This window comes from Maniola jurtina, chromosome W (genome assembly GCF_905333055.1).
Source record: "Maniola jurtina chromosome W, ilManJurt1.1, whole genome shotgun sequence".
NCBI classification, from domain to species: domain Eukaryota; kingdom Metazoa; phylum Arthropoda; class Insecta; order Lepidoptera; family Nymphalidae; genus Maniola; species Maniola jurtina.
The window spans coordinates 4,649,023-4,672,091 of record NC_060057.1 but is presented as its reverse complement, the minus strand read 5'-3'; the positions used below and the strand labels follow the sequence as shown (position 1 = coordinate 4,672,091).

Below are 23,069 nucleotides of genomic sequence, written 5' to 3'. Positions count from 1 at the left end.
ATGCAGCGTGCTCCCAAGTCTGGCGACTTAGTGGCTGGTTCTGGAAGTTGTATCCTTTCGATGCGCATCAGGTTGTATGCTGGCAGGCTTTGTCCTGGGAACTCATTCTTTGGATGTGCATCAGTTTGTATTCTGGCAAGCTTCGTCCTGGGAAGTAGTGTCCTTTAGATACGCATCAGGTTGTCCTGGGAACGTGTTAATGATAGACGCATTCACCAAGTATTGCCTACTGTGCCCAATACGTTGTCAAAAGACGAGATCGAGTTAAAACGTGCAGTAACTCAGGGAATTAATTTTATTAAGCGTATCAATCTTGATGGTCTGCGATAAAGGGTGAATGCTTGAGTCCAACGAGTTTATCAAATGGATTTAAAGACCTTGTATTTGAAATGAAATTCTCTGTGTACAGGGAAACTTGATTCGGGAATGCGTGGCCCCTGCAGAGTAGTCAGCATGCTGCCTGGTGGAGGTCGTTGAGCGGCAGCTGTTGAGTGGCAGCTATGGCAAGACCATGCAGGCATGCGGCAGGCGCACGGCAGGCACGCAGCAGGCGCACGTGGTGCCTTGGCGAGACGACTGGTGACCGGAGACGTGTGACGCGTTCTTCGACATTCGACCGTTTTTGTCTCAACCGAAATAAAACCCTTGCTTGTAGCTCTATTGGTAAATAATGTTACATAGTTCGACTTTTAGTTAAATTTTATGTATATAATGAAGTTTATAGTAAGTTTATACATGGTTAAATAAAAAATGTCGGAAAGCTCTCGGCACGTAATTGTTATCATTAAATCTAACAATTTTTGCTCTACGACTTTTCATAATTTCGTATTAATTTATTTTATACCAAAAACTAAATAAAAAAATTATGTTATTTCCGCAAAGTGACATTACACTGTGAATCCAAATACACGTGATCAGCGATCACCATGACCGTCTCTGTCACGCACGCACAACAGACGGAAACGTTTAAGTGCGGAAACCAGCCCAGAGAGAAGAAAGAAAGAAAGAAAAGACTGTCCCTGTCGCCAAGCTGCTGCGAGCACTTTAGATATACGTGGTGCTAAGGAGACATATTAAAGATGTCAAACAATCTGGCGAGACCGTCTACGTACGTGTGGTTCGCGCGCAGTTGCCGATGTTACAGAGTAGTTACAAGGAGAGAATCTATGTAAAATATTGAATATTTGATATTTCACCAAATATCGAGTTAAAAAAAGTCGTAGAACAAAAGTTGTTAGTTTTAATGATAACAATTATTCTGGTATCTGGTCTAGGTGTTAGTCTGATTTCTGGTATTTAAAATTTAACCCTGTATTAGTGCAACATTCTTTATGCGAGTAATAATCGTGTATATAAGTTAGTTACCTTTTCTAGTGTAATCAAATTAATATTCTGAAATTGTCTATGCACTGATTAAATGTATATTAATTACTAAATACGCCTTATAATTTCTAAGTCATAGTCATTGCCAGTGAGGTGCCAATGTGGAGTCACAAACAATAAGAGGAGTAGACGGTTCGTGCGTCTAATTGGCACCGGTTTCCAAAAATGTTGATATAGAACTACATTAACTCTTGTATACATAATATATTCGGTAATAAATTAAATTATTTTTACTTCTTAGTGTTTGTGGTTATTGAAATCGATTTTTATTTATTTTTTCAAAAAAAATATTTTACGTATTTTAGTGGCTCCAATTGTATTAAAATACGCTATATCTGGTTAAAACCTACTGTTTACTAAGCCATTACACCGATCGCGAGCAATTTACTCTTATCCGTTGAGGAGTTCTGTTCCATATCTGAAGATGGTTATCAGATATTCACCAAACTAAAATGGGACCACCTCGGGCGTATGACCTACCAAACAAAAAAAAAATTATCAAAATCGGTTCATATTTGGCGGAGTAATGGCGTAACAAACATACAAGAAAAAATTAAAAATAAACATACCGTCGAATTGAGAAACTTCTCCTTTTTTTGAAGCCGGTTAGAAATTACTAAGGCTATTAAGACGTAAATGGTTTTATTTCACGTTAAAAATATAGCTGTAACATGTTTTAGCTTTTAAGCAATAACTAAAAAATGTCAATTTAGCTGATTATTAATTTATGAGCTGTTTTTGTCATTAAAATAAATACCTACATAAATGTTAAAATATGTTTTATTATCGGTGTACCAGAAAGCGCAGCATTGGTACATCCTCCATTAAATTAACAGATGACATCAAACGAGTCGCAGGGAGCCACTTGTGGCGTGTGGAAGTCATTACATGTCGTATTTCACCTAAAAAACCGGCCAGTGCGAGTTGGATTCGCGCACCGAGGGTTCCGTACTCGGGTATTGGAAAAATACCCGAGTACAAAAATACATTTTGCACGATAAATCAAAAACTTTTATGCATAAAAATAAATAAAAATCTATTTCAGAATATACAGGTAAAACCCTTTCATATGATACGCCACTCGGTATAGTTATCTTACTTTGAAAATTTAAACACATTTAAAAAAAAATTAATGATGTAACCACAAATTCACGGTTTTCAGAGTTATTCTTTTACTTGTGCTATAAGACCTACCTACCTGCCAAATTTCATGATTCTGGGTCAACGGGAAGTACTCTATAGGTTTTCTTGACAGACACGACGGACGGACGGACAGACAGACAGACAACAAAGTGATCCTATAAGGGTTCCGTTTTTCCTTTTGAGGCACGGAACCCTAAAAAATGGTGTTTTGGGCTATATATCAATAAATAAAAAAATATTTCATTCAAATAAAGAGCTGCTGCTCGATTGGGAAAATTGCATCAATCATTATTACAATCGCAATCGTTGTGATTGGCTGAATTTATGGTATTCTTGCGAATACATTGTAGCTGGTAACAACATAATATTGTTGGAACGTTGTATAATTGTACGTTGTGACGTCCAAAAATTATACGTTCTTTAGTAAGCGGGCATCAACCAGTCGGAGATGCATCGTGACATTGTAGCTGTCATTGTCCCAATCGTGCCGCAAATCTATTCCTACATCCCAAAGAACTGAGGGCAATATTAATTGTCTGTCTGTGTGTTTTTGTATATCGCGCCAAAACTACTTAACGGATTTTACTATAATTTGGCTTATTTTCTGGATTCGCTCTCGATTAACATAAGCATATTTATTCCGAAATAGGGGTCCTTTGGGATACGAAATCAATTATTTATGTTACTTCATAAATCCGTTGTGGAGAAGGAGGAGAGGGCGCCACAGTGCCACTGTTGACATCATACTCTTAAATAAATCAAGTTCAAAAATATCTGTTCCATTTGAAGTCCTACTGGATGATCCAAGAGCATTTTCTTTGCATGTGGTTCTATCAATTACACCATGAGCAAACCAGATTGTCCTATGGTTCTATCAATAGGACCATGGGCAAATCAGTTTACCCGTAGTCCTATCAATAGCACTACGGGCAACTATTTATTGCCTGTGGTCCACTCCCGAAGTTGCGCAACTTTTCGGACTACGGGCAATAAATCGTTGCCCTTACGCTTATCGATCCAAGGGCAACTTTTCGGACTACGGGCAAAAAAGTTTTATGTTTCTAAAAAAATCCGATTTTTTTCTCTGTTGATTCAATAGTTTTGATATTCATCTAATACATTCAGGAGTCCTTCTTTCTAAAGCACTTATACGCAGTCTGTACCTTGGATTTTGTATGAAACCTAATAAATACATTTGTCGGGACCCAAATTGTGGTTTTGGAAGAAAAATTAAACAATTTTTGTGATATACAAGTAATGTAATGTACAAACAGGTTAACAAATCTAAAATTCCTATTACACATACATTATTCTGTCACACTTTTACTTTTTTATTTAGTCAACAGTATTGGTCACATATCGCCATCTTTACTATTTGAAAACATCCAAAAAGTGGTTAATTTAAATGCTTGAATAGGAACCAAAATACAAAATGCAAGTAAATAATTGCAATAATTCTGTACAAATACAAATTGACGTTTTGTGAGAAACAAATAACACAACCACATCCTTATCCACAGAAATCAGTTTAGCTGATGAGTGATGAGATATGATGGACATGGTATTGTCAAGTACAGAAAAAATGCTTCCTAAAACCTTCACATTGTCTGTTACAATCATCAATATAGGTTACAATATATATCTTATATGTTAGTCCCCAGCTTCATCGATAGCTGTGGGCGCGGCAGGAGCGGGGGCTATGACATCGTCACCCTTTTGCAACCCGAACTCTACCCTATGAACCATCTCAGTCAAGCGCTAGACCCATAGTATTTACAATAACTACAGAACAATTTGACAAAATTCACAAAACAACCTAAGGTAAGTCCCACACCTAAACAATGTCTAGATAGATCACTATAATATTATACTACAAACTTACACATGCTGTGCCTAGTTGTTGCAGATCATATAATTTCATATTTCTCTGAACACTGCACGGCCAAGTATAAATTACTTCACGAATGAATGGTCTACAGAAATTAAATTTTGACAATAGTTTCTCCATTCTCAAATTTTAGGCCAAGGCTTTCCACTGTGATGATTTTTTATGGCTTAATTCACAATAATCATCACACTGGTAGATCATTTTCGTAAATGTTCTGGCTTATATTATATCACCTTAAAAAAATCTCCATATTAATCTTAATATTGTTGAAAATCTGTAAGATTAGCTTCAACCCACACAAACGCAGAGCAATGGGGGACTCTTATTTATAATAATATGTTGTGAAACCATATAAACTTGTAACCTGCCAAAAATGGTTTAAATTAAAATACTGATCAGCCCTGATTATAAAATTGGGAATCCTAGCAGATTAAAAAGCTAATTCTTATTTGTATGCACACAAATTGTTACTGGAGGATAACACCTAACATTAATTTCTTATCAACCTAAATAAAGTAAGATTTATTACTGAATATTTTTATGATTGAACATGGAGTGAATATATGGTGTAACCATCGGAGGGACAGATGAGGTTGATTCTGGTGCATGCTCTTTCTCTTTATTATTTTTTGTTTTTCTGAATTGAAACCCATTTTTACGAAGGATTTTTCTTAGTGTTTCTCTCGAACCTTTGAAGTTTATTTCCTCTTTCAAGATTTGTAAAAGTTTATTTATAGTTGGCACTTCTTTTTTGAATGCATAAAACTCATGAATCTTTCGTCTGATAACTTGCAAATCATATTCATCAACTTCTATTTTTCCTTTGGTTCGAACTCTTTTCTTAGGTGCCCTCTTGAATGTATCAGGATCTAATAATCCTTGCTCTACTAGCCTGGCTTCTTTCACTATATTAAGCACTGTTCTTTCTGATACACCTGTAATAAAATATAAAATTAAATACTTTTATTTATGTCAATTAACAGAAAATTTGTTTTATATAGAAAAGCATTTGTGAACATGTGTAGTTATAGTATTGTATTGGTAGTGTAAAAAGAAAAAAATAAAATGATAAGTACCTACTCCTTCAAATGTATAATGAATGAATTTCGCTGTTTAACTTTAATTCAATGCAATTTATATTTTCTGCTACAGATAAGCTGCGGAAGAGTATATTAGACTTCTAAGTAATGTGCTAAATTGCAACAAGAACAAACCTGTGGCAGCAGACACCCTTACGTATACTTTGCTGAGCGGTATTATTGGTACTTGCATCCGTTTTTCATCGTCCATAAACTCTTTGATTTTTAAAATTATTTCACGTACTTCATTTGTAATATTTTTCGGCATTTTATTTAGAAAATTAAATATTTTCTAAACATAAGCTTCATACAGAAAAAATATTGTATGAGATGCACAGATTAGGTATTAGTTAGATAGATGGGAACAGTCAAACAGTAACCACAGATTAATAACTCACAAAAAATGGGTTTATTTGATTCTGTCATAAAAATTAGTCTGTGGTTATAAAAGTTAGTCGAAATCTTGTTCTCTAATAAAATACGATGGATGCAGGAAGTATTATTTTTATGCAGTAAAGAAGTAAGAAGAACGAGATCTTCGAGGGAAAAGTTAAAAAAGTGTCCATAAAAGTAAACAATAGTTTAAAATAGCGCTGGCGTGCGACAAGGATCTTTTGGCGCGTGGCCCAAATCGGAACTAACGTCGCCATGTTGTGAAGTGTCACGCTGGCCCTAGTATGTGGTGTTACTAAGTAAAAAATCTGAAATTCACTATTTTTTTTTAATATTAACTAGGGCCATTCCATATGCATTAACATCACGATTAAGAGTAGTAAATAGATAAGCATTAATATGTCTGCATCTTAAAACTATATTTAGCACTAAGTAAATACAGTTTTAAGCAGGTTGACGTAATAGTTAGGTTGCAAGTCCATTGCATATTAATGATTTTTATTGTTTTTCACCTATGTGGAAACAAGGACGCCTTTCCCAATTTCTCATTCAGTTAAAATTAGATAAAACTTATTCGGTTTTCAACATTACCATTTTCAACATATTCTCTAAAATTAAGGAGATGTTATTTGCTGGCAGTCTTTGTTCTTCAACTACGCTTCTCTGTCAATGTCATAATAAATGCTAAAAGGTCTTTGTCGAACTGTACAGTCCGATCTTTTGGTACCAAGTGCCAAAAGATCCTTGTTAAGGTGCATGACACGGGTCTGCCCGCGAAATTCAAATTTAATTGGTTTTTCGCAATTTGTAAATTAATACGATAAAGTAGCCTTCATCATCATCATCATAATCATCAGCCTGTGGACGTCCACGGCTGGACATAGGCCTTCCCTAAAGAGCGCCACCATACCCGGTCCTCAGCCTTCCTCATCCAGCCACTTCCCGCCAGCCGCTTGATATCATCAGTCCATCGTGCTGGAGGGCGTCCCACACTACGTTTGCTTAAACGCGGTCTCCACTCGAGGACTTTCCGGCTCCAACAGCCTCGCCTCATCAAGTAGCCTTATGGCATTCTAATTCCGCCAATTGCAGTATCATCTTCACAGGATTACATAAAAATCTTTACTTGAAAGTGTGTCAGTTTAAGAAATTAGTTAGTCGAAATAATGATTTTGGCATGCTCACAAATTAGTCGATACCATAACTAATTTCTTAAACTGGAATAATAACTAAACGATCTAAACTAAAATAACTTATAATGTATTTTGGTAATAAATTATGTACATCGATTTTAATTTTTAGTGCTTGTGATGATTGAAGTCTGTTTTTTTTTTTTTGAAAATCTATGCACAAAAATGTTTGCGGATAATCTACCTGTAATCTTAATAACATAGAGATAATCATTCATCCAAGTGTAATCCAGTTTCATACTTTTTGACAGCTTCTTGACTTCGTACTTGCTTGATGCTTCATAGAACACGATTTTCGAAATTGCCCTTGCATAAGTACGTATTTTATGTAATTCACTGAGCCCTATAATTATTGTCACTCTGCTGTCTGTCTGTCCGTCTATCCGTCTGTTGTGTCTGTCAAGAAAACCTTTAGGGTACATCCCGTTGACCTAGAATCATGAAATTTGGCAGGTAGGTAGGTCTTAGAGCACAAGTAAGTACATATATTAGGTGTTAGGTATATCTTGTAGATGGTACGGAACCCTTCGTGTGCGAGTCCGACTCGCACTTGACCAGATTTTCATATTGTTGTTTTCTTTAACAATATTTGCAAGATGCGTCATGCGTGACAAAAATTTAAAACTATGACGGTTTGTTCAATTGAGTCCAAAGCGGGCCAAATAAACGACAAAGTTGTTTTTAAGCGAGGTGCAGAATGTAGATTCCGCGATCGTGCGTGGTTAGGTGACCACGTGGGGAATGCGAAACAGTTTTTTTCCTTTAATGTAATTAATATTCTCAGTAGTGTAGTATTGCGACAAGGTGGAGAAATGTTAACTTGTGCGCAACATTTTATTGTGCAGTTGTGAAATTACTAGATTGCACCTGAGTCTCTTCTGCTAAAACTTGCTCTCCGCGTTCGTTAATTGTTGAAGTTCGTGACCCCTTTTGATTATACATGAAGTCACGTTGATGTAAATAATATAATTGTCTCTATTACCATACGATTAAGTATAGCCCGCGACAGGTTGAGATGGCAATTGGGGTATGAGGCGGGGGGGGGGGGGGGGGGGGGGACCGCACCCTCGCACGTCACACCCGTATCAGGCTAGCGCGGGGGCTGTGCGGGTGTGCGGGACGTTCCCTCCCCGTTTGCCATTTCAACCTGTCGCGTAAGTACCTACTATACTTTACCTCCAGTGTATTGATATTCAATAAGTGTAACTACTAACTAGTGTACTGAATTATTGAATCTTTACTTATAATTTATAGTGGTGGTAATTCTCTCGGTAAGACAATGCGTTGGACTTCAGAAGATCAACGTTGTCATATACAATAGGTAGATAGATATCTATACCTATGCTGAGGGGTGGTTGCACCTAGACCGCACCAACCGCCTGGTGAAAAAATACTGATCAACAAACACAAGATACTGTGAATATTGCTGATTTCAAACCTGGGAGATTTGTGGCGTCGACTCAGCGCTACTTCGCCCGAGTGGATTTACGTTTGTAGGGTTCCCTACCATAAATGATAAAAATGGAACCCTAATAGTGCCTTTATCTTACTTTATCTGCCTGTCCGTTCGTCTGTGATCTGTCACGTCGATTATTTCAGTAACTCTTAAAACCTTATCTCCGAAGATCATCAATCGGAAATTTTTAAATAATTATGGTTAACTGTTGATATGTAACTGGAAAAATGAATCCAACGTTTAGCATAGTTTTTTTTATAACAATAAATCTCTACAAACAAAGTTAGTTTTGCAGATCACTAACAAAGTTAATTCTTACCGCTTTACTTCTTCTGTAGTACCTACCTACAAAACCCTCGGTGCGCGAGTGTGACGCGCACTTGGACGGTTTTAAAAAAATCCGAGATACATACAAAGTCGTAGCCCCAGATTGCAAGCTATCTCTGTGTCAAGATGGCTTGAGCAGTGAATAGGTAATAAATATACAAATAGGTCCTATAGAGACAGAGTCCCTTTTGCTCTTATAATAATATGGTACCTATGGATAAATTAATACTTATTACAGTTTCACTATAAAATATCATTGTACAGAAATGTTTCGTTACGTGGTGTGTGCGTGATTCAAAACTTTTTCAATTGCATTTTCATAAAATATCTTTATTTAATCCAATAATTAATAATAATTAATAATAATATATTATAATTTATCAGGTAAGTAGATATATAATATTATATTCATAGCTACGATTTCACTCTTTTCTAATTTAACGTTTAAGTATGGTCAAATTGACAAATTGATAATGATCGCTAATTGTACTTGCAAAACAAAGTTACCCTCCGCGTCTCGGTATGTCTGTGCATACGTCTATAATATACTATAGCTTGTATTGGCGTCACTCAGAAAAGCAGGTATTATTTAAATATTTTTATCGAATTATTGGAATGTCCTCCCATAACCAACACAAAAAACACAAGTTAAATGTGTAGAGGTTATCCGAGAGTTTTAATCTAAACAAACTAATGCCAAAATAAATAATTTAATTAGAGCGTGATTGCTATCACAACATCTAATTATTCAGTTCACAATCAAAAATCCGAAAATATGCGATATCGCTCCGAATCTCAGGAGGAGACTAAACTAAAACTTTCGAAACACCCGTATTTATGCAAGTTCAATCTTGTTGGCCGCCTAGCAACAGATTGTATGACATCGAATGAGCCAAATATCGATTTTATCAAACTACCTGCATTAGATAAATTAATAATTTTATATTATTTTTGACAACTCAAATCAATTTTTAAAAATAACCTTACACTTGTAAATATCCAAGTGCGGTGCGATGCGGTATTCATCATCAAAATAGTGTTAGCGGTGATATCTTATAATATGTTTAAGCGTCGTCGGCTTTCCAGTCGAGGAGTCTGGGGGTCAATCCCCTGCACGCACCTCTAACTTTTCAGTGTTATGTGTGTTTTGAACAATTAAATACAGCTTTAATGGTGAAGGAAAACATCGTGAAACCTGTATGCCTGAGAGTTCTCCATAATGTCCTCAAATGTGTGTGAAATCGACCAACTGTTACCGGAAGGGTGCCAACAACGGGACCCTTTCCTAAGCCTCCGCTGTGCGTGCGCTCGTCCGTCTGTCTGTCAGTTGGCTGTAACCAGTGAACCATAACATGTAGATAAAGAGTCGATTGTTCACAGAATGTTCATTTCTATTGCCGCTATAACAACAAATAAAAAAATAAAATTAAAAAGTATTATTTCCTCGTCCCTCTGTTATATCTTGTACGATAGTACGGAACCTTTCGTGTGCGAGTCCGACTCACACTTGACCGATTTTTATTTAGTGTTTTGCTATTATTAGTTGTGGTGTAGTGGAGTACCTACTACATGAAAAACTAATAGTAGGGAAACAGGGAGGGTATTAGCGGGTCTCAACGTTTATTGTGATGGTCATTTGGATCTCTTTTTTTGGTCACTATAACTCAATTTTCAGGTCTAGCACAGGCAGACAGACATATGATTTGGCATCAGAGAGTTAGTTGCATTTTATCCTGTGACGCTTGCACCAACATAGGCTTGGTAAATTACAGTTCTCCTCCTAATGTAGCGGCGTATACACCGCTATATTATACATGGTCGTTGTCGATCGTCGATAAACGGGTAAAAGGAGTTCGGCAAGGTAGGTAGGTACCTACCTAAGCACAGAGTGCTTGATCTACCGAACGCCTTTACGTCGTCTGCGCGTAAGTACTTACTGTACGTTGGTGATTGTTTTTAATTACATATTATTTTGTTATGTAAGATTATCAAGTCACTGAATCCGAATAAATCAGGTTTAGGAAATGAGGTTTCTCGTCCAATCTCTTTGAATGTATATTACTTAATATATGATTAATATGGTGAATGTTATTAAGACGAGTAGGCCAAAGGTTAGCAGAAATCATTATTATGTTACATGTAGGTAATGTGTGTTTACTAAATGCCAAACAAGATGAAGGTACTTGTGATCGCCTGCGACTCTTAAGGGAAGACATAGGCATCATACTCTATCATCAAGTTGTCAGATACGTCCCTATTCGGAGAGTCGAGTTTATACCGATTGTTGTGTCTATACACTTAATCCCAATTTTTCGTTATGAATCTGCTATTTACTTACTGGTTTAATAGTAGATGATAAATTTTACCTTCCCAAACTTTGTTGTAACTTAGTTGAGTTCCGCTACGCTCAATTTTTGCATTTTATGCATACTAATGATATACTTATTTGCGGGGTTCAAAATACCGTCGTATCCTTCGAATGACACTGTTAAAAAAGTTTACTTTTCAAAAGGAGCAATTTTGTATTTTATTTTAATACCAATGCATATGTATGCGACCTTATAGTTTACAATGTTAATAAGGGTTTTAGGGTTACTACTTACTATCACGGGACCGAATCGTTTCTATGTGGCCATAAGTGCGGTTATGTCCTTTTTGTTCGGGAAATGCAATCTTAAAAGTCCCAAAAGCTTTTTGAAAACCTATAAGTGCTAGATTAAATTACAACTAAATGAAATACCTAAATATTTAACTAGTTTTAAAAGTATTTAAAGCATATCATATGACGCCCATGCTGATCCAACGAAAGTGACATGAGCTACGCCTGATTGGCGGGTAATACTCTGACACTGCAGCATATGCAGCTATAGTGACTGTTTTTAACCCCCGACCCAAAAAGAGGGGGTTATAAGTGACATCGTAGCTCCTAAACTAAAAGCTTTTTTTGTTTGAAAGGTGGCTTGATCGAGAGTATTCAATAGCTATAATCCAAGAATATCGGTTCAGCCGTTTGAAAGTTACTAGAAGTTTTGTGTCGGGGGTTTTTAAATTTTTCAATTGAAAATATTATGTTATCGTTTGATCTTTTCCGCAAGTACGATAATTGTGGCTTATTTTCAATCGCTAATTTCTAGGCATAATTTCAATTATTCAAATTTAATGTGTTTGAATAATGTGTAATTGATAGTCCGTCAGTTTTTTTATTTTATATAATTATTGGATACCTAGAGGTCTAGTATTAGATGATGAACCCGACATCATCCGCGTAAGTTTAGGATTTTTAAAGATCTCGTGGGTTCGCATTGATTTCCGGAAAAGTAACTTATTTTCATCTCTAGGATGTAAGCTACAAGTAACTTTGTGCCTTTCATCTAACTGATGGCCGTAAAAAAGAAACATATAGACACACTTTCGCTTTTGCAATATTAATATGGACATGGATATGGATTTATAAAAATCACGAAACGCGAGGATCTTGTATCAACCTACTCGTGTATCTTATATCTTTCAGTTAGCAAACCGCGTCCACTGACCGAGATAAACATGAGCAATATACACGTTATGAAATTCCCCTATTATTTCCACTCTTAAGTAATTATGATGCGTATAATCTCTATAATATGTTAGCGTTGCAGTTACGTGAACAAATTGGTATGCATTTCTATTTCCCACGATTATTCCTTAATGGCCAGCGCCTTTATCAGGAAACTTTACAACAATTTTGCGTTCATAGGGCTCTTTTTTATGGCGATTAAGAAAGCTCAGTCACTTGACGGGCGATGGAGAGCGGTTAAGAAGCTGAAGTGGCAATGGGCAGGAGACATACTTTGAAAAACCGTTAGACGTTGAGATCCCCAGGTGCGTCAAACAAGTCGTAGGGGGCCGCGGCATTCAGCTAGCGCAAGTCCGTAGCGTGTGGAAGTCCCTACGAGAGACCTACTCGTATGTTCAGCGGTGAACGTCTACAATCGGAGAGAATCTGGTCGTTCCCTCATTACTGAAGAATAAAGATCGTTGTCCTGGCAATATATTCTCGAATGGATAGCTGTTCGGTCGTTGGTTATTTTAGCGGTTGTGTAGAACTTGCATGAAATTGCTTCAGCTGATCAAACCATTGAGCGTTGAGGGAGAGCCTCTTCTACAACTCACGTTCTCACACCATGTATTAGTAAGATGTACTCTGCTGTCTATGGTTTACACTTTGCCCTGAACCAATACCGATTGCGTAGGTTTTCGAGATATTATTATGATTTTTGACGTGAATTTGATCAACGTTCTCTGCGGTGTGGCAGAGACGGGCAATCCGTGAAAAAATAAATAATGTGTGACAAATTAGGTACCTACAACCATTTACCGGAAGAACCACCCGCTAGGTATGTCATAGGTATAACTTACAGATTTTATAAAAAAACCTCCATATTATGTAGAGCACAAAAATTAAAGAAATAGGTACACTTCATTACATAAAGTTTATTGAATTAATTCGGTGGTAATCAGTAAAATTAAGAGGTGATTGCTCAAGTGGCGTTTTTAGAGTGTAAACTGCTTAGTATAATTAAGTTTGGCGAGGGAGATTGTTATAATTATATGGATTTTAATATCTCTATTAAATTGAATTGGAAAAACACCAAAACAATGGTTCCAACGACTAGAACGTTCGTATGGATTTAGATTTTGAAAATACCATGTAAACTCTTTGATTAACGAGATAAAAAGTCGAATTGTCTGTTTCCGGTATCTCTGAATCAAACTTTAAAATCTACTTTTTATCTTGGAAAATCAAAAATTTCCCACGGGATTTTTAAAAATCTAAATCCACGCGGGCTCGCTACTAATTCTATAAAAGAACTAAATGGCATTGAACAAAATTTTCACTTACTCTTTGTAGGTGTAGGTAACAATAGTTTTCGATAACTTCATTTGCAGCTAGCTAACTTTTACCCCTCCTGACTTGAAGTTTCTCAATATGAATTTCTCCTGATCTGTCTCTCGTTTTAGTCAACCATTGAAATGGTTTTCACTATGGAAGAGGTCAGTGTAGAGTGTAGACATCATATTATTCTTGAAAACCAGTGAAACAAATAAAGCGACAAAAGTGGCTCAATAGGTAGTTAGGCACTCGCCGTTTGCGCCAACGTGAACTGGAGTCATAATAAAAAACGACATAACGTTTAACGTTACGCCTTAGACGTAAACCAGTAATTAAGTCGTTGGTAGTTAACAAATTGAGCCGACGGAGTGGAATTTTTTTCGTATAATAGATATGTAAATATGTATAAATTTCTTATGTTGTTTATTGCAAAGTTTTACGGCAATATCTCTAAAAAATTGCAAAATTAAGTTGCAATCTGCGTGTTTATACTTATATTAGCTTATAACTTGTAAACTATCCAGGTACTATCTGAGTATATTCTGATGCGCTATTCAACTAAATTTTTTTTTATGAGGATGGTATATTATAATTTATGTATGTAAATAATATACTACCTACCTACTGTAAACTACTTACTTACATACATAAATTTATATTATTAAGTTTAGAGAAAAAATAACACTGGCTAGGTAAGTAGGTACGTAGTAATGTAAGCTGCACTGATGCTGCAATGGTAAATCCTGTCCATGTTAATCTTGAGGGCTAAAGATCTGTGGATAGTATTGATACTAAATGGTTTGTCATCACTGAACTCGGGGTTCCAAATCTTCAAATTGGAACACACACCTGGTAATGTCTAAATAAAACATGATGACCGAGCATATATCGATTAATGTGGGCTTTTGTAAATGCAAGGCACACTGGCAAGAAATTTCCGCAATTTCTTACGGAAGTTCTTGTAATGTGTAAACTCTCGCCGCAAGTCAATTTTTGTAATTTTGCAGGCAAGTTTTGTAACTTAAAAACTTACAGAAATTGAAATTGACACGCCTTCTATATAAAAATTGTTACTGAAATCTTGATCGAATTAATCTACCAGATATTCGTAAGGGATCTCGCGCTCTAATAGTTGCACTATTAGAGTACTGGTACTATCCAAGAATACTGGTTGTATTAGACCAGGTGTTGTATGAAACTCTTCATTCTATTTTGGATTTCGTTCAGTTGCGTGTTTCATAGAACATCAGCATATGGGGCCAGGGTTAGACTTTGACTTCTAGCGCATGAGGTTCCTAAGCTTAGGCCGTGTGCACTTCGGAAGCGCGGAGGCGACTGGATTAATTTTCTTATAAAACTTCAAAGTTTAAGTGAATATGCACCAACATTGTCATAATTTACAGTAGACAGCTATTGCTATAAGATAAGGGTTAGTCAACCTATCTGAAAAAAGGTTTCCCAGCTAAAAACTCCGTGGGAATTCTTTGATTTCCCGATATAAAATGAGTCCTATGACCGTCTCCAGGGTGCATGCTATCTGTGTGATAAATATCGTTAGATAATATTACCGTGGTTCAGTTTAGCGGTTGAGCCGTGAAAGGTAACAGATTAACAGACATACCTTCGCATTTATAATAGGTGTAAGTAGAGTACCTACCATAAAAGTAATATTAAGTTTCAACAAAGTAATCTTACCTACAGTACAATTAATAGAATAATACAGTATTCGTATCTAAAGTAAAATTATTGAAATTTATTTTGTACTAGCTGATGCCCGCAGCTTCGCCCGCGTGGATTGGTCAGATCCCCTGCAGCATCAGGATTGAGGAGTTGGACTCCAAATTTTTTATGAAACAATGTCGCAAAGTTCCTCTATCGATTAAAAAAGAAATGACGCAAATCGGTTCAGAAATCTCGGAGATTTCGGTGTACATAGGTAGAAAAACACAACTCCCTTTTTGAAAGTCGGTTAAAAAAGTAGCCTATTTTACGCCCTGGTCAATCCTCTACTTGCTTGTGAAAGTCCCGTCAAAATCGGTTCAGCCGTTCCAAAGATTAGCCTTTTCAAACAGACAGACAGACAGACAGACAGACAGACAGACAGACAGACAGACAGACAGACAGACAGACAGACAAAAATATTAAAAACGTGTGATTCAGTTATGGTATCGTTCAAATAACCATATGAGCTTAATATGAGGTAGTTATTTCGAAATTACAGACAGACACTCCAATTTTATTTATAAGTATAGATAAGTATAGATTCGTACGCTCAGCAGAAAATAAATAAATTGAATAAATAATATGGCATATAACACGTAGTAGTTATTTATTTTGTATTCGTACGCTCAGCAGAAAATAAATAAATTGAATAAATAATATGGCATATAACACGTAGTAGTTAAAGTCGCCAAGCACTTAATGATAGAAACCCATGACACCGTAGGCAATCATAATAAATTATAATGAAGATATTATTTCTTTAAGCCTAAAACATAAGTAACAGGTATTATCCATGATTGCATCACAGTCTTATGCACTAAAGCTCTAGAATATTCTGATGGTCCCCATTTAAACTAGATGAATACGTAATACTTTATAAAATAGCTGACTTCCTATAGCTCGCGTCCTCCTCGATATTACCATTACGCATAGATAATTTCGTTTAATTTTATCCACAATTTTTCAATCCATACATACAAAAAATAATTACATATAAAATCCCTTTAATTTATAAAATACAGTTACATATAGGTCACCAGGATTGATATAAAAGCATTCCGTGGAATCCTATTCACTAAGAAAAGTTTGTGCACTCAATAAACTATCACACGCATGCCGACTTGTTACACTTTAATGGTAGTAAATATACTTACGTCGAGTACTTTTAGAATTACTCTTCATTTCACCCCACCTGTGAGTGCCCCACCAAAATCAAAAGGCGCCTTTCTACTCCAAACTGTTCAATCTGTATCACCTTTCTAATATGGTCGGGTTAACCGGGCTAGTAGGGAACATGGGGGAAGGATTATGCAATTCTTGGACACACGAATGGCGTATATAAGCTTGAGGAAGGATTGAAGTAAGTAGAAAGCCAGCAAGTCTCAGCAGGCCAAGTGATACATTGAATCAGTCCAGCAAACCAAGCAAGATGTACGCCAACCTCGCTGTAAGTTTCAATGTTAATGAATGATTTGTTTTGACTTAGGCCAGCAGAAATGTAATAACTTTATTTTTTTCAGCTTGTTGCCATCATGGTCGCTGCAGTTGTAGCTATACCTACTCCTGGAGGCCACGGATAGTAAGTACCTATATCATTAATTTCCGTTTTACTTATTCCCTGCCCACGATTAGGTAATTCTTACGCATAGATGAAAATCTAGACATTTAACCCTAAATCTTCCATTTTGAGTCAGCCGTACTTAATAATTGTAAACAAAATGTAACGGATCAATTAATTAACCTAAGTACTAATTAATCCATTCAGTCAGCTTTGATTTAAGCCAGTTTCAATTCAAGATCAAAAGACAATAAATAAAAATAAGAAAGATTTTATAACCGCAACTCATTCATTAAAGGTTCGTTTTTTTCTTTTTACGTTTATTTGACTGAATGAGCAAACTTTTTATTGGTTTTGCAAATCATGGTTTCTTATTGATGATTGCAAGGCGTTTATTTTTATTTGAAATGTTTAGCTAGGTTTAACTAGCTATTAAAACGTTGCTTGCTTACAAAAGATGTGAGCGTTTTATTAAATTATATTTTTTATCATCTTTTGCCCGTGACTTCATCCGCCTGGGTTTAGGTTTTTTAAAATCAATCCTGTAATGATAATGATGTAGGATGGTTTTTTTGGGATAAAAATTAGTTTAGATCACTCTTTGCCTATGCGTATGAATATAAAATTGGTTAAACTGTTTAAAAGCTAAGCTCGGCCAAATAGAGAGAAAGGCAGGAAAAAAATTAAATAATCCATTTTGGACTTTGAAATTATAAATAAATATTTTATTTAATTTGTATGTATTGATATTTGTCGGCGCTGATTACAGTGTCGGCGCTGATTACGAAGGCGAGCACGAACGCGCACGAGCAATATCGGACAATCCATGAATCAGGGACGGTGGGGACGGACCGGTCGCCAGCGTTATAAAACAGTGCGTTGCGAAGCCACGCGCATTGGAGAGGGAAGAAGGGTCCCGCTCAGTGCCACAGATGCCAGGGTTTCCGCCATGCCTCAACGCACTGCCACAGGCGCCAGGCCTGTGTGATCTGCTCGCAGGAGCACAGCGCACGGGACTGCCCAAGACCCCGAGAGGACCCGGCGACCTGCGCAAACTGCGGAGGCAGCCACCCCGCAAACCACGTGGGCTGTCCCGTCTTCCGCAAGGAGGCACGGAACAGACGCGCGGGCACTGTCGCGGCTACAGTCCCAAGACCGCCGCCGCGCACCGAGACCACCGGCTCCAGGGTACGGACGCCTGCAAACGACCCGAAGCCACGAGAGGCCACGGAGAGAGCTCCTGCCAGGAAGAGGAGAGGCCGTCGGCGCAGGAAGGCGACATCGCCAACCCGCGCACCCTCGCCGCCGCCTGTGCAGAAACCTAGACCTGCCGAGGGGATCCCGCCCCAGCCCAAGAGGACCGCCGAACCAAGCGTCGCGGCCATCAAAGCCGTGGCGTTTGAGACCCTAGAGGACGTTTTCCACGCCATTAAAAATGGCGGGGAAGACCCACTCCTGCGCATCCTGGAGGGACTGCGACGACTCGCCGCCTTCACCGGTGAGGCCCAGCCTACCAAGGACGCCAGACAGGAGGAAGAAGAGAACCGCGCCACATAGATGCCTCGGAGCGCGTCCTCCGCACACGTCGACCACCCAGCTGGGCTTCCCACAAGCGGGTTCCACCCGGCTAGGTCGGACCACGACGGCGTGAGGACCGCTCTCAACTCCCTCTTCCTCACTGAGGAGGAAAGCCCGTAGGCCCATGGGCCAACCCAAGGACCCTGGCGTAGTCACGCCAGGCGGAAGATCCCGCATGCAGGAGGCCATTGCCTCGGACGTGCCTCTCCCGCGCCCTTGCGGGCGCGCGAGCTCACATACCGGGCCACGCGCATTATTGTCGAGGCGCTCGTTCCGACAACACCTCGTAATTGTGACACGGTTCACGCCTGATTCTTTGTAATAATAATTATTGTGTGTAAATTAACCATTATCTGATTTACCAAAAGTTTAAATCAATAAACTAGTTTCTATATAAAAACTGAAGTATTGTTTTAACATGTCGGAAGATCGCTCAGGGAACGAAGCGAACCCTGAGGATCTTCGCCCGCCTTCACCAATTCTCCAACGATCCTCGGCTCGATCCGAGATCAGAAGCGGGATGAACCGTGGAGCCTCTTCAGCTCCACCTAACCACATAGAAGAAAATGGCAATAATTTTGGGACCAACCAAACGCTAAATGCATTGGCCAGTATCATAGAGAACCTAACACGACAGCAACAAGCAAGTATGCAAGCTAATCATGAGTTTCTTTCAGGGCTACTAAGCCAGGCCGTGAACCCAATAAAACGGCCGAGACTCAGTGATATCTATATCGCATCGTTTGACCCTGATGGTGATGTACCAATACAAGACTGGTGCGAACACGTGGACAGAGCAAAAACTCACTGGAAACTGACCGATTATGAAGTATGCACGAAAATAGCTGGCTTGTTGCAAGGTCGAGCCAAAACTCTTGGAGATACATGGTTAGTAAAATCACCAGTATGGTCTGACATGCGAGAAGCGTTGATACAAACCTTTGAGCCTGAAGCACGATATTCAAACGATATAGCGAAGTTACGAAGTTTTAAATTTGATATAACAAACCCAGCTGAATCGATTACCAAAGCTTGGAACATCTGGAAACGAGTAATTAGTGGTGATAAAGACAAAGACGCTGTGGAAGCTATAATTGGCTGCATAGACGATAAGTTCCTTCGGTTACGTCTAATATCCAGTAAGTGTTCTTCTGTTCCTGAATTAATTTCCATGGCAGCTACAATCAAACAGCGAGAACATTGGCAAGGTGAACCACCCGCTAAACGACCGAGGCTAAGAAACCATAAGGATGACACTATATTTTGTTTCAAATGTGGGAAAGCTGGCCACAAACAAGCACAATGTAATAAAGATAACGGCAAGACGAGTAATCCTACAACATTGCTGAGTACAACTGATACTAATGAACCTTTGAACCGTACGGAACGCCCTAAATCCAAATGCAGTTACTGCAACAAAATTGGCCACAATGAATCCACCTGTTTCAAGAAGATAGGAGACGAAGCTGAAAAGGTTAATTTGGCTAGAGAAAAAGAAGATATATTAACACCAATGATCGTCAACATCAATAACCACACATATAAAGCACTTTATGATAGCGGTGCAGCGCGTTCCTTAGTAAGACGTTCAACTGGTCGATCTATCCCTGGAAAACGTGAAGATTGCACCGTGATGCTGAAGGGCATAGGAAATGAAAGCATTCCAATCCTTTCCTGCCAAAAAGTTAATGCAATGTGTAAAATAGATAGCATTTTTGTAGAAGTTTCCTTCCACGTTGTAGAAGACCACGAAATACCTTGCAACTTTTTGATAGGAGCAGAAATAGTGAAAGGTACAGGTTTGAGTGTACTTGTTACTGAGACGGGCGCTTCGTTGATAGGACAATCAACTATTTCAAATACCAACGAATGCGAAGATCCCTTCGGAAACCTGGACACTGATTTGACCGATACAGATGAAATATACAAGTTGAAAAAGTTATTATTAAAATATAGTGAGACATTTGCTACTGGTATCCCGAAAACCCAAGTTACCACAGGAAGTTTGGAAATTCAGTTGAAAGATCCGACAAAAACAGTATCTCGACGACCTTATCGGATGGCTCCGTGTGAACGACAAAAATTGAAGCACATTATCGACGATCTAATGGTTAACGGAATTGTCAGAGAAAGTACGTCGAATTTTGCCAGTCCTGTAATTCTCGTTAAAAAGAAAAATGGAGAAGATCGAATGTGCACTGACTATCGAGAACTGAATAAAAATACTGTACCCATCAAGTTCCCACTTCCGATCATTTCCGATCAAATCGATCGTTTATCAGATGCTACCTATTTCATCAGTTTGGATATGGCTCAGGGTTTTTATCAAATTCCAATTGAAGAAGATTCTATATCAAAAACTGCCTTCATTACACCAGATGGCTTGTATGAATATGTAAGAATGCCGTTCGGACTAATGAACGCACCGGCTGTATTTCAACGCGCTATAATGACTGCGTTGCGACCCTTTCTGGACGACATTTTGGTATACATGGATGATGTGTTGATAAAATGCAAAACATTCGCCGAAGGATGCCAAACTCTAGGCAAGGTTCTAGCAGCCTTAACCGAAGCTGGGTTTACGGTGAATGCGAAAAAGTGCTCGTTTTTCAAGACATCGATTGAATATCTTGGTAATCTAATCACAAAGGGTACAGTTCGCCCAAGCCCAAGAAAAGTTGAGGCCTTAGAAAAGTCTCCTGTACCTACGAACGTAAAACAAGTACGTCAATTCTGTGGCTTGGCCGGCTACTTTAGGCGTTTTATACCATCCTTCTCTGAACGCTTGATTCCACTCTACAACTTAACCAAGAAGGATGCTAAATTTGAATGGACCGCGGAATGTGAAAACATTAGACTTGATATAATTCGTCGGCTAACCTCAGCACCAGTCCTAACCATCTTTCAAGAAGGACTTCCTATTGAACTCCATACAGACGCTAGCAGCTCTGGACTGGGTGCAGTGCTGATTCAAATACAGGACGGCCAACAGCACGTGATTGCCTATATGAGTATGAGAACTACTGAACCAGAAAGCCACTACCACTCTTATGAATTGGAGACACTCGCTATAGTAAGAGCGATAAAACACTTTCGACAGTATCTCTATGGCAGGTCTTTTACAATTGTTACTGATTGCAACGCTATTAGTGTGAGTGTTGCTAACACTTTTGAATCAACGTTTGCTAGTATTCCTATCGAGACTACCAAAAACTTAATATCTTCACCTGATGACGCAGAGTTTCTCTTAAAGGATAGTTTAGAAATCGTAGCTCCTAATTTTAAATTTGAGCACATTACGTATAAAGATATTGTAAAATCTTTTAATTTAATCAATGTAAAAAAAAGTGAAGATCTATGGGGAATGTCGGTTAAAGCAATCAAATCAATTATTTATGAAATTGCTCCTATATTGGCACACATATTTAATATTAGTATTGACGAAGGTGTATTCCCGGATTTGATGAAATTAAGCAAAGTAGTTCCAATTTATAAATCTGGTTGTAAATATGATCCAACCAACTACAGACCTGTGTCGATATTGCCAGTTCTTAGTAAAATATTTGAAAAAGTATTACTAACGCAATTAAGTGCTCATTTTAACATCAATGGATTTCTACACAAACAACAATTTGGGTTCACGAAAGGCAGATCTACAACTCACGCTGGAGCTGACTTAATACAGAATATTTTAGAGGCCTGGGAAAAATCGCAAAACGCAATTGGCATCTTTTGCGATCTTTCAAAGGCCTTCGATTGCGTAAACCACGAAATTCTAGTCCGAAAGCTGAAGTACTATGGAGTTACTGATGAGGCCCTAAAACTTATTTCATCATACTTAACTGACCGAGAAATGAGAGTATATGTCAATAAAGGAACATCTGTAGGAACTAAGGTCAAATTAGGAGTGCCACAAGGATCAATTCTCGGTCCATTTTTGTTCCTAGTCTATATTAACGATCTTCCTAATATAGTAAAAGAACTAGCAGATATCGTATTATTTGCTGATGACACTTCTCTCGTATTTAAAGTTAACAGAAAAACCTGTGATTTGGGCAACCTTAATAAAGCACTAACCAAGCTTTCGCAATGGTTTTCGGTCAATAACTTAGCATTAAATAGTAAAAAAACAAAGTGTGTATATTTTGCCTCATCGAACTTTCGTGGTGAAAGAAATGTTGAGATATTTCTCAACAATGAAAAATTAGAAATTGTCGACGAAGCTCTTTTCCTTGGACTAACTATTGATTCTAGTTTACAATGGGGACCGCATATTAATATTCTGTCAAGTAGACTCAGTTCAGCAGTATTTGCAATTCGTAAAATAAGGCAGTTAACAGATGTTCAAACGGCTAAAATAGTGTACTTTGCATATTTTCAAAGCTTGATGTCTTACGGAATTCTGTTGTGGGGTTCTGCTGCGGATTGGAAAACAATTTTTATACTCCAAAAAAGAGCTATTCGCGCCATTTATAAGATGAA

General features: G+C 37.9%; 1 protein-coding gene across 1 annotated transcript; it reads right to left on the bottom strand.

Moving 5' to 3' along the window:
- Positions 1-4,705: 4,705 nt before the first annotated feature.
- Positions 4,706-22,787, bottom strand: LOC123879924. The gene is made up of 3 exons (XM_045927783.1): positions 22,783-22,787; positions 5,629-5,785; positions 4,706-5,349 (listed from the first exon to the last, which is right to left on the bottom strand). The coding sequence occupies exons 2-3, from the start codon at positions 5,759-5,761 to the stop codon at positions 4,940-4,942; spliced, it is 543 nt and encodes a 180-aa protein (XP_045783739.1). The 5' UTR covers positions 5,762-5,785; positions 22,783-22,787; the 3' UTR covers positions 4,706-4,939.
- Positions 22,788-23,069: the final 282 nt, after the last annotated feature.